A 13,955-nucleotide genomic window follows, 5' to 3' on the forward strand; every position below is an offset into this window, starting at 1 on the left:
TCCGGGTGCGGGAATTTCTCAATACATGTAAGACCTGTTGGTGACCTTCTGCTGTTGTTTTCTCTATGGTCGGGTTGTTGTCTCTTTGACACATTCCCCATTTCCATTCTCAATGTTATGTCAAGTATAAACTAGGAAATCAAAAAGGTTCTCAAGATATAGAACGGACACTATCTTTACAAAAGGACATGGGGTTGTCAACTAAAACTTGTTTTTGACCTTGACCTTTGACCAAGGAAGTTGCACATATATTATGATACACGCTCTGGTGTTAGTTAATATACATGTCAAGTATAAACTTTGAAATCAATGGTTCTAAAGATATAGAGCACCATAGGACATGGGATTGTCAACTGAAACTAAAGTTTTTACCTTGACTTTTGATCTAGAAAGTTGCACTTATATGAAGACACACCCTCTGGTGTTAGTTAATATACATGTCAAGTATAAACTTTGAAATCAAAAAGGTTCTCAAGATATAGAGCACCATAGGACATGGGGTTGTCAACTGAAACTAAAGTTTTTACCTTGACTTTTGATCTACAAAGTTGCACATACATGAAGACACACCCTCTGGTGTTAGTTAATATACATGTCAAGTATAAACTTTGAAATCAATGGTTCTAAAGATATAGAGCACCATAGGACATGGGGTTGTCAACTGAAACTTAAGTTTTTTACCTTGACTTTTGACCTAGGAAGTTGCACATACATGAAGACACACCCTCTGGTGTTTGTTAATATACATGTCAAGAATAAACTTTAAAATCAAAAAGGTTCTCAAGATGTATAGCAGACACTTTCTTAACCATAGGACATGGCCGTTGTCAACTGAAACAAAAGTTTTTTACCTTTAACATTGACCTAAGAAGTTGTTCAAACATTATGACACACCCTCTGGTGTTACATGTAGTTTAAAAATCTACGTGTCAAGTCTAAAGCATGAAAAAATAGTGATTCTCTAGATATAGAGTGAGCAGACACAATTTATAGTGGACAGATGTAAAGACTGATCACTATAGGGTCACTGGGCAGGGCCCTTATAAACAATATCATCTAATTTTACTATGATTTAATTCAGAGATAGAATTTAAAATGTGAAAATACTATATAGTCAATCTAGGTAATTATGGATACAAAAAGTCAACAACTCTCAGATATGTCATTTTCAAAAGAAGATTTCATCATGATAATAGACAATGGATTTAAAAAATCATAAAAACAAATAAGAAACCCAACTAGATGTACACGAATGAATGAATGAATGAATGAAAGGAAAAATGAAGGTGCTGTTTACTTATATGTATAAAGATGTATAAACAGAACATTGTTTTTTCATCAGATTTTTACTGTTAAATACCAGAAATGCCATAAGTTGTATCAGAAAAAAGAAAAAAAATATTTATAAAACAAGAATGTGTCCTCAGTACACGAATGCCCCACTCGCACTATCATTTTCCATGTTCAGTGGACCGTGAAATTTGGGTAAAAACTCTAATTTGGCATTAAAATTAGAAAGATCATATCATAGGGAACATGTGTACTAAGTTTGAAGTCGATTGGACTTCAACTTCATCAAAAACTACCTTGACCAAAAACTTTAACCTGGAGCGGGACAGACGGACGAACAGACAGACAGACAGACGGACGGACGGACGAACGAACGGACGCACAGACCAGAAAACATAATGCCCCTCTACTATCGTAGGTGGGGCATAAAAATTACCATGGTTTTTAAAATATTAAAGGAAGCTGGAGGGGACAAAAATTTCATCAAAATTTTAAATATTTTTTTCATTTCGAATTTTATTCATTTCACTATTAAATGTTAATTTATCATGGTTATAGTATGGTTGTAAATAAACCAAAAAAATCAATTCTGTTTGGTCCCAGATGACATTAAAAATGTTTATATCATTGAAAAAGCTACAAATTATCTCCCTTTGGTTCAAAAATGCATAAAAATTGAAATCTCTTTTTCAATTCATTGGTGTCATATTTCAAATGAGCTATGACTAAAAAATTGTAAAATTTTAGCACTTTCTGTACTTTAGTTTTTGTTTTATATCAATATTTACCTCTATTTCTTCTATTAGTTCATAAGAAAAAAGTACCTTAACAAAAATGCATGATTCTTTTGAAAGCAGATTATGGGCACTCACACCACATCTTCCTATATCTATTTAATAAACGGTGAACCCATTTTTATTTTATTTTTCTATTAAGTATATGATAAATTTCATTTATAGAAAAGAAAAAAAAAGGGGATTTATACCCACTAGCCCCCTTAAATACTGTTAAATGAAATCAAGAGTTTCGGTAATCAGGAAATAATTAGGTTTCTTCAAAATGTATGTAATGATAAGGGGAATCTTGCTGAGCACTGTGACAAATTTTAAATAATAAATGAAAATGCATCAAAAATATACATATATGATCCAAACAAATATACATCACTCTTTCACCTCAAATAATGGCAATGATACAATCACTTAGACACAAAATCCAAGTTTTTCTATCAACAATCACTGAATGATTTTTTTTATTTTGTCATGTTTATATATTAATTAATTAAGGATTTAAAATAATTGTAAAAAATGTGCATATAGGAATTACAAATGGATAGTATACCATGGTATATACATGTATGCATTCATTGGTGCAATATTTTCTTTTACATTAACATAACCAGAAAACTTATTTCTTATGACTTTAACAATAGAAGTATGTAATATATATATATATTTGATTATGGAAAAATTCCCATGGCACACTGTTAAAGTTAATATAATCATGATAATAAAAAGAGATCAATAATTAGTAAAGCAAATTACCAAAAATAAATGTCATTTAGTTGCAAATTTACCAAATGTGTATTTGGAGACCAAAGGGAACTTTAAAATCACTTAAATCAGTGATTACTGATATTTACAAATCTTTAAACATGTTAAAATAATTGATTATAAAATCACTTTATTAATTTAAGTCACGCCTCTTACTTATACACTAGATACATGTATTTCATGAAAGCATATTTTCTAAATTTATTTAATTTGTGCATTAAATTAAAACATGTAAAAACAATCATTTATGAAAAAAAATTTTATTATAATACATGACACATGAACATGACGAAATTGTAAATACAGAGTCCAATAACTGTGTAAACATGTATCTACAAGTTAAGAGTGACCAAACCTATATTTCAGCGGATTCATTTATTTTCGTGAGTATCAATTTTCGTGAGTATCAATTTTCGTGGCTTGCTGAAAACTGGAATTTGTGGATATTTGATTTCGTGGTTTTGCCAATCTCTGTATACAAAGCCTATTGAAATATTATGTTGTTCGTTGAACATTTGTATATTATATAAAGCCTATTGAAATATGTTGTTCATTGAACAATTGAATTCGTAGTTCATCTCTACCCATGAAAATTGCTATACAAGGAATAATAATGAATCCAAAGTTGTTTTTTTTAGTAAAGAAATACTAAAATTTAGATGAGCATGCATACATGTATGGGAATGAAAAAATTAAAATACATGTTACATGAACAAAATTGTATGTGCCATTCATGCCATTAAAACTTGTGTCTGATTTATAATAATAATCAACATTTTAACGTAGTTTAATTGCATTTTTTATTTTAAAGCCCCCATTTTTTTTAATTCAAAATGCAGAATGGCAGAATTAAAATGTTAGTTAATATTCATGATATTGATGAAATTTAAGTTTTTAAGATTTTATCATGTTCATGATGTTTATTGAACATATTGAATTTGAGTCTTCAACATGTAATTTTCTTTTTATTATAGTTTCTACTTTTATGACTTTTGGATTACTTGCCTCAGATCAACTTAAAGTTACAAAATTATATCTGAGAAAGGGGACTTGAACAGTTCAGATGTCATCTATGACATGTATGATTAAATGGCATAATGATAAAATATCTTTAATTTATGTGACAAAATATCTTCATATTTTTATGAAACTTGGTATACATATACATATACATACATGTACATTGTGATTTCATTTTCACCTGGTAACTTTCAGCATGAACATGAAAATAAGGTTAAAATTAGTCAATTATAACATACAATTATATATTTTTACCAGTTACTAAAGTTTCCTAATTTCCCTGGTACAAATTTAGCTTTCTTTTTTTCAGTCTCTGATGGCTCATCGCCTCCTGGTCTTTTCAAACTAGTATCACTCCCAGCTGAATTGATGTACTTCCCAACACCTGATTTGTAAACTGTAGGGGTACCTTCAGCTGCAACCTTCCTCTTCCTTTCTTTTTCTAGCTTTTCCTTTTCTTCTTTTGCCTTCTGTAGATCTTCTTCCCTTTCTTTTTGAAGTTGTTCATCTGCTTCTTCATATGGATCTACAAACACTGTACAATCTTCGATTATTATGTCTTCCTTTGGTTTATCTTTCTTATCTGTCTCAATGAGTTCTACGGCATCTAATGAACCTATTCCACCTACAACTCTACCAAATACTGAGTGTTTTCCATCTAAATGATGAGCTGACCTGAAAGTGATGAAGAACTGAGATTTGTTTGTGTTTGGTCCAGAGTTTGCCATGCTTAAAATTCCTCGGCCGGTGTGTTGTAAATTTGGTTTAAATTCATCTTTGAAAGTTCCACCCCATATTGATTCCCCGCCAAGGCCTGTACCAGTTGGGTCTCCTCCTTGTAGCACGAAATTTCTTATTGAGCGATGAAACTTTGAACCTTTGTAGTACCCATTTTTACAATGTTTCAAAAAGTTCTCACATGTTTTTGGGACCATATCACAATAAAGTTCAATATTCAGTGGACCATAATTAGTGTCAAGTTTGACGTATCCTTTCTTTTTCACTCTTTCATAACGCAGTATATCTTCATCAATAAGAGCCGTTTCATGTTCTGTGACGGGATTCATTGCTGTTGAGGTAAATGATGCTGCAACTTGACCAGTAGAATAATGAGCTGCATTGAACTTATCTGCTTTGGCCATTGAAGCTTCCTCCTTTACTGGAGCTTTGTAAGTTTTTTCAAGCTCATCAAGGACAGATTGAGTCATGGTGCTTGCAGATCTGATCTTTGACTTTGAATCAGCTTTGTCTTCATTTGTAACCTTTAAATTATGTTTAAAATGGTAAAAATTGGCAAAATTGCATTTTTCCACATCTGTGGGGTCCTGAATGTTTATGATGTCAGCCTTTGAAAACGGCTCATCTGATAAAAGGTCTTTCAAGTGATTTGGCTTGAGATTAAGTTTAGCCACTGCGTTTTTGCTAAACACGTTACCTGTTGTTTTAATAGCCACGATGCTAGAGTTCTGATTAAAAACCTGAAACGTAACTGGGCAGTGAAATTTATCATCTTTGTTTTTATAAAAGTTCAAATGGATCAGATCTTTTGCTGTCATCTTTTCTCCGTTTACCGGATTCACGCCGTACTTTTTCAGAAACGGAACAATGTTCATGATATCGAAAATGACGCCGTCTTTGGTGCATAGTGGATCTTGAAAAGGTTGGAACGATAAGCTACAACAGTAGAAAGGTAAACGTCTAAATTCTGCAGATTTCTGAAGCTGACCTTTATATCCTCCGAATTCTGTTCTCCATTCAGTAGATGTAAGATACAACTTATCTTTCTGATGTTGTTTTTTGCCCATTTTGCTTGGTCGGAAGTTGCTGTATCATGATAAAGAAAAGAGTGCACTGACGGGAAAGGGAATGCGCGAAGTTCCGATACCCACATAGTCGGAAGCAAGCCTCCTGTAAAATCGTCCCATTTTTCAACATGTCGCCCCATTTTTTTCACCAGGTCGTCCCACTTTATGAATTTATAGATATAAAAGTATTTCCCGTTAAATATACTCCTTCCAACTCTCCCCATTTTATAAATCAAGATGTAAAATGATAAAGGTCCGCCAACTCGCTACTGTAACGTAACGGTACCCAAATTGCACCGAGTACCCAAATTGCACCTATTTAACTAAAATAGCAGCGGACATCTAACAAGATTTCCTATAGAGACTAAACATTTTGTATTTTTATGATTTGATACTATGCACATCTTTCGAAATAGGTAAATATATTTAGATATGCACAAAACGTTCACAACAGTATTTATCACTAGATGAAGTGTTTACAGGGGCGGATGCAGGAATTTTCGAAAGGGGGGGTGCTAACCCAGGGCAAAAGGGGGGGGGGGTGCAGGGGGGTGCAAAACATATGTCCCGATACAAATGCATTGATCGGCAAAAATAAAGGGGGGGGGTGCGCACCCCCGGAACCCCCCCCCCCCCCCCCCCTGGATCCGCCACTGGTGTTTACTGAAAAAGCAAATTGAACTGAAACGTCGCCATGCCGTCATCAAAATGTCAACTTTTTAAAATGATGAAATACAATATGTTACAAGTATCCATTTAAAAAAAAATGAAATTAAGCATGGACTAATATCCAATTGTTTAAAATATTTGAAGAAATTAAACAAAAGCTCTGTTATTAGACTTTTTACGATGCGAATTTAAGCATGGATGCAATTTGGGTATACTTCTCATTTCAGAATCATATCATTGATGGTTTGGAGGTCAGTTTAGACCATTTTTTCTATGATTCAATATGGATTAAACATCAAATTGGTGTTTCAATATAATAAAGAAGGATACGGCTAGAAATTAAACACAGAATGGACATTTTTGTCTTTATCATAAAAAAACGTAGATGAAAAAACTGTCAAAAGAGGTGTAATTTGGGTACCGTCACGTTACACTTAAATGAAAACTTATATATCCAGAATAAACAAAAAACAAACGAAATTTAATATGATATTTTTTTTTATTAAAATGATGTAATTTTGTCAGTTTCACTTCTTAAAATATAATTGCAGATACATTATTTATGACTGTCACATTTATTATTATGTAATTTACCTATTTATTGGAGATGGAGAATAACTTTATTTTTGCAAGCTAAATTATTTGCAAAATAATTGCCAAAAAAAATCTGTTCATTGTTTCATAATCCGATATATTTGCATAACAATTTAAAGTGAAATAGTGAAATAATCACTGATTCTATTTTAACAGCCAGTATGGTTCAATTTTGTCAAAATAAGATAAGAAAAATAGATGGTGAATTCTTCACTTGCAATAATTCGACCTCATTGAATCCGTAGAAATGAATAACGCATGCACTGTCCGTGTTCAGTTATTTAAAGGAAATGAATGTCAACATTGAAAGTGAAACAAAGATAAATTAGTTAATTATATGGTGTCTAGACTTAAAAAAAAATACGAAACGATGCTACATATATTCAGTATCGATCCCATGCCCTGTATGTTTTGGATTTAGACTTCTTAATATTTGGATAAATGTTTTACCTTGTTATAAATCGAATTTAAGCCAAATTAGTGAACATGACTTTGACAGCTATAGTGCCCCTTTAAAGATTTCTATTTAACAGCAATTTATTTTTAACGGATTGGTTTCTTTTGTCTTGAATTTAGAATAATTAAACATTAACGAGAAATTTATTTAAGGGCTTGGTATCAAAATTAAGAAAAGAAAAGAATTAAAAAAAACACCCAAGATGCATTTATAAGGTTTGCAGAAGTATTCATTTAATTCATAAGTGGGACGACAATTTCATCTAGATTTTTCGATTTTTTACAAGTGTTGCGAGTAGTCAACCCTTTTTCATTAGTGGGGCGAGTTGGTAAACAAGACGAGTGGGGCGATTTGGTGTTTGACTATTTGCCAGTGCATGGGACAAGTTGTCATGGATTCGGTTGACTCTAGAACTTTAAATCAACAATAAAGCTAGTTTTCCACGAGGTACCTCAAACAATAAATTAAAAATTTATATCATGATAGAAATAGAACCATTTACGGAACCTTGCGGGTTTTAAATTTTATACAATGATTGCAATGATTTGTTTATGACAACGAAATTTCACATTGAAATGTTACACTGTAGAATCCTCGAGATAGAATCCAGGATTTGTAACTTAGCAATTCCATTCTAAACAAATCCTTGAAAGAATAAATACAAAATATACACTTTAAATGAGCGTCTGAATGAGATAAACAGAAAAGAGAAGAAAGGGCAAAAAATGTAAAGAAAAGATATATAATAGATCTACAACTTAAATATCAACAGCTCAGTGGCGGATCCAGGGGGGGGGGGTTCCGGGGGTGCGCAACCCCCTTTATTTTTGCCGATCAATGCATTTGTATCGGGACATATGTTTTGCACCCCCCCTTTGCCCTGGGTGCCCTGGGTTAGCACCCCCACTTTCGAAAATTCCTGCATCCGCCCCTGCAGCTTTATATCTACACAATGTTATCAGTGTAATGAAAGAGTTCACTTCATCAAAAAAATAAAAACATTCAGAAAAATACAGAATAACAAACAAACTTACCACAAAATTTTTAAACAATTTATCAAAAAAGGACAAAAAAGGGGTCAAAATCCAAAATGTCGATTGGAAAACTCTGCCGGTCATTTATCAATACATTTATACAATGTCTTTTAAAAATCGTTTAAAACTTAGTTATTTCCTATTACACAGAAATCAGAGCTCTGCACAGAAATGTAACAAGATATATAAAGGGAAAAAGCTAGATATCTTATATACTTTTGTGGATAAATAAGGTTAGCAAGATATCTTATATACATTAGTAGATATATAAATATTACAAGATATCAGTCGAGCTTATTAAGAATTTGTTTAACAGACTATTCTTTGTTGTGATGTTATGCTATTGTTTCAGAAAAAGGGAGAAGGTTTGGATCCATTAAAACGTTTAATCCCGCTGCAAATGTTTGCACCTGTCCTAAGTCAGGAATCTGATGTACAGTAGTTGCGTTTGTTTATGTAATATATACGTGTTTCTCGTTTCTCGTTTTGTTTATATAGATTAGACCGTTGGTTTTCCCGTTTGAATGGTTTTACACTAGTAATTTTGGGGCCCTTTATAGCTTGTTGTTCGGTGTGAGCCAAGGCTCCGTGTTGAAGGCCGTACTTTAACCTATAATGGTTTACTTTTTAAATTGTTATTTGTATGGAGAGTTGTCTCATTGGCACTCACACCACATCTTCCTATATCTATTTTATCTTTTATAAAATTGAGAATGGAAATGGGGAATGTGCCAAAGAGACAACAACCCAACCATAGAAAAAAAACAACAGCAGAAGGTCACCAACAGGTCTTCAATGTAGAGAGAAATTTCCGCACCCGGAGGCGTCAAGATGGTGTGTTATGATGTATACGTACAACTTCATCTTTCAAAGGTCAAGGTCAAAAACTTAAATTTCAGTTGGCAACCCCCAAGTCCTATCGATGGTGAGGATTATGTCCTCTCTTCATCTAGACAATCTTTTATTCTTCACATGTATATTAATCAACTCCGGAGGTATTTGCCATAATGTATGTGCAACTTCTTCGGTCAAAGGTCAAAGTCAAAAACTTGTGATAATGAACGCCTTACTAATTTCCAAATTGTACACAAGAAACTAAAATTAAAATAATACAAGACTAACAAAGGCCAGAGGCTCCTGACTTGGGACAGGCTCAAAAATGCGGCGGGGTTAAACATGTTTATGAGATCTCAACCCTCCCCCTATACCTCTAGCCAATGTAGAAAATTAAACGCATAACAATACGCACATTAAAATTCAGTTCAAGAGAAGTCCGAGTCTGATGTCAGAAGATGTAACCAAAGAAAATAAACAAAATGACAATAATACATAAATAATAACAGACAACTAGCAGTTAACTGACATGCCAGCTCCAGACTTCAATTAAACTGACTGAAAGATTATGATTTCATCATATGAACATCAGGCACAATCCTTCCCGTTAGGGGTTTAGTATCATACCATCATAACATATATGAGAAGAACATAACCCGTGTCATGCCAACAACTGGTTTTTGAATAAATGTGTTTAGTTCCGATGCATGCAAAGACCCTATAAGTGAATCAATATTAACGCCAAAATATGCAACAGTATCGTAACTATATATCCCTTCTTAATAAGTCTATTCAAAGATTTTGTTAGTTTTTGAGGTGAATACTGACACCTTTGTGCTTTATAAAAAATATTTCCATAAAAAAGTTGGATGTGAAATACCTGAACGTATAAGAAGTCTGCATGTTGAGCTATATTTACGAATGATGTCCTTATACCGATGATAAAATTTAGTAAATGTTTTGACTAGTTTGTGATATCGAAAACCCTGGTGTAATAATTTTTCAGTAATACATAAATTTCTCTGTTAAAATCTAAAACATTGTTACATACACGAGCGAATCGTACAAGTTGAGATTTATAAAGTTACACCGTAAGATGACTAATTCTACTTCTACTTCTACTACTACTATACAACACGTTGAAGTTTACGTCACTTGTACTGCGCATTGCTTTGTGAAGATATATATACAGTGAAATATAACAAATTTGTGATAGTAAACAAAAAACAAAACAAAAATTTACATAGTGGTAGTGCATATTTTTAATTTATTATTTTTAAATATTAAGATAAAACTATTTACACATGATGAATTTACGGGCTGTAGGTGTAGTTTGAGACGGCTACTTTGAACGACTTTATGGAGTCGCTCATCACAATACTCAGGAGAAGGCTGTTCCAGATTTTAATTGTGCGTGGGAAAAATGATTGTTGTCTTATTTGTGTTCGGCAGGATGGAATTTGGTATGAGATTGTGTGCATGTTCCTGGACTGTCTGAGCGGTTGAATTAATCTATAGCAATGAGGTGATATGAAATTTTATAGAACATGACCAGGCGTGCATCGGTTCTTTTGTGTGCCAGGTCTCTCCATTTTAAATGATCTAGCATGTCACTAACGCTTGAGGTGTTTCTGTGTCGGTTAGTGGCATATCTAGCAGCCCTTCTTTGTACTTTTTCTATCTTGTTAATATCCTCAGTAAAGTAAGGGTCCCAAACTGAACAGGCATATTCTAGCGATGGTCTGACTAAAGATTTATATGCCTGTTCCTTTACTGAGGTGGAACTGATGTTAAGATTCCTTCGAAGAAAACCTAGTGTGCTGTTGGCTTTATTACAGATGTTGTTTATGTGACTGTGCCATTTCAAGTCTGATTGAATTGTCACACCTAGGTATTTTGCCTTATCGACATGTTCAAGAATGTGGCCATGTAAAGTGTAATTATATACGAATGGATTTTTATTTCGGCTGATGGACATGACGTTACACTTGTCAGGATGGAAAGCCATTTTCCATGTATTTTCCCAAATGCCTAGTGTGTTGAGGTCTTTTTGAAGGGTTTCGCAATCACTGTTTGATTTTATTACCAGATATGCAATGGTGTCGTCTGCAAATAGGCGTATGGTGGAATTTAGCCCAACTGGTATGTCGTTTATGTAAAATAAAAACAGATTTGGGCCCAGAATAGATCCTTGAGGCACACCGGACTTTACAGTCTCACCCTCTAGGATAACTGCTTGGGTACGACATGATAAGGCAGAGGCAGCAACCATTTGATTTTCGGGGGGGGGGGGGGGCTATGGTTTTTTTTTCTTCGGCGAAAAACAATCTATTTTTTTGGCGACAAGATGAAAACAATTTTTTTCTTTCAATTTTAGCATTACAAAAAAAACCATAGCCCCCCCCCCCCCCAGAAAATCAAATGGTTGCTGCCTAAGAAGCCCTGTATCCATGCATTTGTTTTCCCCTGTATCCCATAGTAATTTAATTTGTGTGTTAACAAGTTATGACTGACTTTATCAAAAGCTTCAAATGGAGAAATCCATTATAAGTACATCTGTTTTTTTTTTAGTTTTCCATATTTTTAGTGACATCATCTACAAATTCCAAAAGTTGCGTTTCACAAGATCTGTTTTTTCGAAAGCCGTGTTGTAGGGGATACAGGATGTTATGTTTGTCTGCGTATGTCATGATTGCGCTTACTACAACATGTTCCATAAGTTTACAACATATGCATGTCAAAGAAATGGGTCTATAATTCTCTGGATTATATTTGGAACCTTTCTTGTAGATGGGTGAAACATGATTTTTTATATATAAGGCATAGTATTGGTGAAATTTCATGTGCTTACTCCCCAAGGAGACGTGGCTAAAGTTCGTCTGGTCCACTTGCCTTGGATGGGTTTAAATTTAGAAGAAGTTTTAAGATACCTTGGATGGTGATATTTAGGGAGCTACCATTTGATTTTTATGGGGGGGGCTAGGATGAAATTTGAAAAAAATAGGCAGGACAGGAATTTTTAGTAAAAAAAAAGGCATGATGAGACACTTGCAAAAAAAAAGTCAGGATGACAATTTAGGTAAAAAAAAGTCAGGATAAACTAAAAAAAAAAAAAGGCAGGACCGAATAGAGTGAAAAATAAAAAGGCAGGACAGAGATTACAACTAAAAAAAAATGCAGGACAAAAATTTTCATCCTAGCCCCCGCTAAAAATCAAATGGTAGCTCCCTTATGTCGGGCATGGTAGGGTAAGCTGTTTTCTGTTGCATGTATTGATTGCTTTCAAATTCAGTAGCAGTGATTTTTTTTTGGTTCTGAGAAAACTGATTGAAACTGCCTGTTGAGTGCATCAGATTTTTGTTTGGTGTCAGTTATAAGTTTCCCATTCTGCTTAAGTGATGTTATTCCACTGTAGTCAGTTTTCTTGCTTTTAATATAAGACCAAAATTTTTTCATGTTGGAAAATTTGTTTTCATCTGCATGCGCGTAGCTACGTTTACGTCAAAACGCCCGGGCGTACACTTGAATTTTGAAAATAAAACAAATAATTATCATAGAATAAGAAAAACTGGTCAAAAGCACATCAGCCTTGTGCTTCTTTTTTCAATGGATTGTAATTTTGAACAAAAAAGGAATAAATTTACTGAAATAGATCATTTAATATATTTATTCGAATCTTTTGTAAAAGTCTGAATCTACTATGAATTCCAGGGGCGGATTTAGGCGGGGGCGTGGCGGGCGTGCCCCCCCCCCCCCTAAAATTTGCAAAGCATGGGTTGACTTCAACATATTTAAGTATCAGAAGTGACCATTCAATCTTTTTTAACATTCAAAGTATATAAAGGGTACTTATAAAGTGAGAAACGGAATCGAAACGAAACGAAACGAAATATAACGAAACGAAACGAAATACAACGAAACGCAACGAAATACAACGAAACGAAACGAAATATAACGAAACGAAACGAAATGTAAAAATGAAGAAACGAAACCCTCTTCAAAAGCATCAAATATATTGCCCCTCCCCAGCCCTTTTAGTTCAACAAAAGAAATTTTCCTCAATCATAATACAAATACTTCAAAATAAAACTATTATATAGAAAAGATATTTTCAAATTCAATTATACAAATGTCATGCATAAAGAAGTCTTTTCAACGACCCTGTAATTGGGCAGGTCCATGATTTCAATACGGGTGGTGTAAAAGGGATTGAATTTGCCGTGCAGAAAGAGTCACGAACACAAATATTTAAATGGTGACGCCCCTCACAAGAAAAAATGATCTCCCCTTTCTTAAGTTTCTCGGATTTACCGAGTTTAATAAGACCGGTCGGTTAAAATGCTTTGTAAGTACTTATATTCGAAAAAAATTAGTAGGACAGGAACTTGTTTTTCCCCAATAGTACCGACCGTGCAAGGGCTTTATAGCCAGTCAAGGTCGTTAAAAACTCCCGTAGTAGCCAATAGTTATCCATTTCTGATATAAAGGCCAAAAGATTTTTTTCAACGGCTTTTTATAGTTCGTTCCTATATTGGACGGTCTTCAACAATGAGCAAAGCCCGTACCGTATAGTCAGCTATAAAATGCCCCGAAATGACAAATGTAAAACCATTCAAACGAGAAAACTAACGGCCTAATTAATATACAAAAAATTAACGAAAAAAAACCAAATATGTAACACAGCAACAAACGGCAACCA

The 13,955-nt window shown here is 33.7% G+C and overlaps 1 protein-coding gene and 1 long non-coding RNA gene across 2 annotated transcripts in view; both read right to left on the reverse strand.

Moving 5' to 3' along the window:
- The window catches only part of LOC143075489 (uncharacterized), a 391,914-nt gene that overhangs the window by 41,075 nt on the left and 336,884 nt on the right, over positions 1-13,955 (reverse strand). The gene's annotated exons all lie outside the window — the stretch shown is intronic.
- LOC143075476 (RING-type E3 ubiquitin-protein ligase PPIL2-like) lies at positions 1,058-5,708 on the reverse strand. Its single transcript, XM_076250898.1, has one exon. It carries the CDS (start codon positions 5,666-5,668, stop codon positions 4,115-4,117), a length of 1,554 nt encoding a protein of 517 aa, XP_076107013.1. The 5' UTR covers positions 5,669-5,708; the 3' UTR covers positions 1,058-4,114.

Source organism: Mytilus galloprovincialis, chromosome 5 (assembly GCF_965363235.1).
Source record: "Mytilus galloprovincialis chromosome 5, xbMytGall1.hap1.1, whole genome shotgun sequence".
In the NCBI taxonomy this organism is placed as follows: domain Eukaryota; kingdom Metazoa; phylum Mollusca; class Bivalvia; order Mytilida; family Mytilidae; genus Mytilus; species Mytilus galloprovincialis.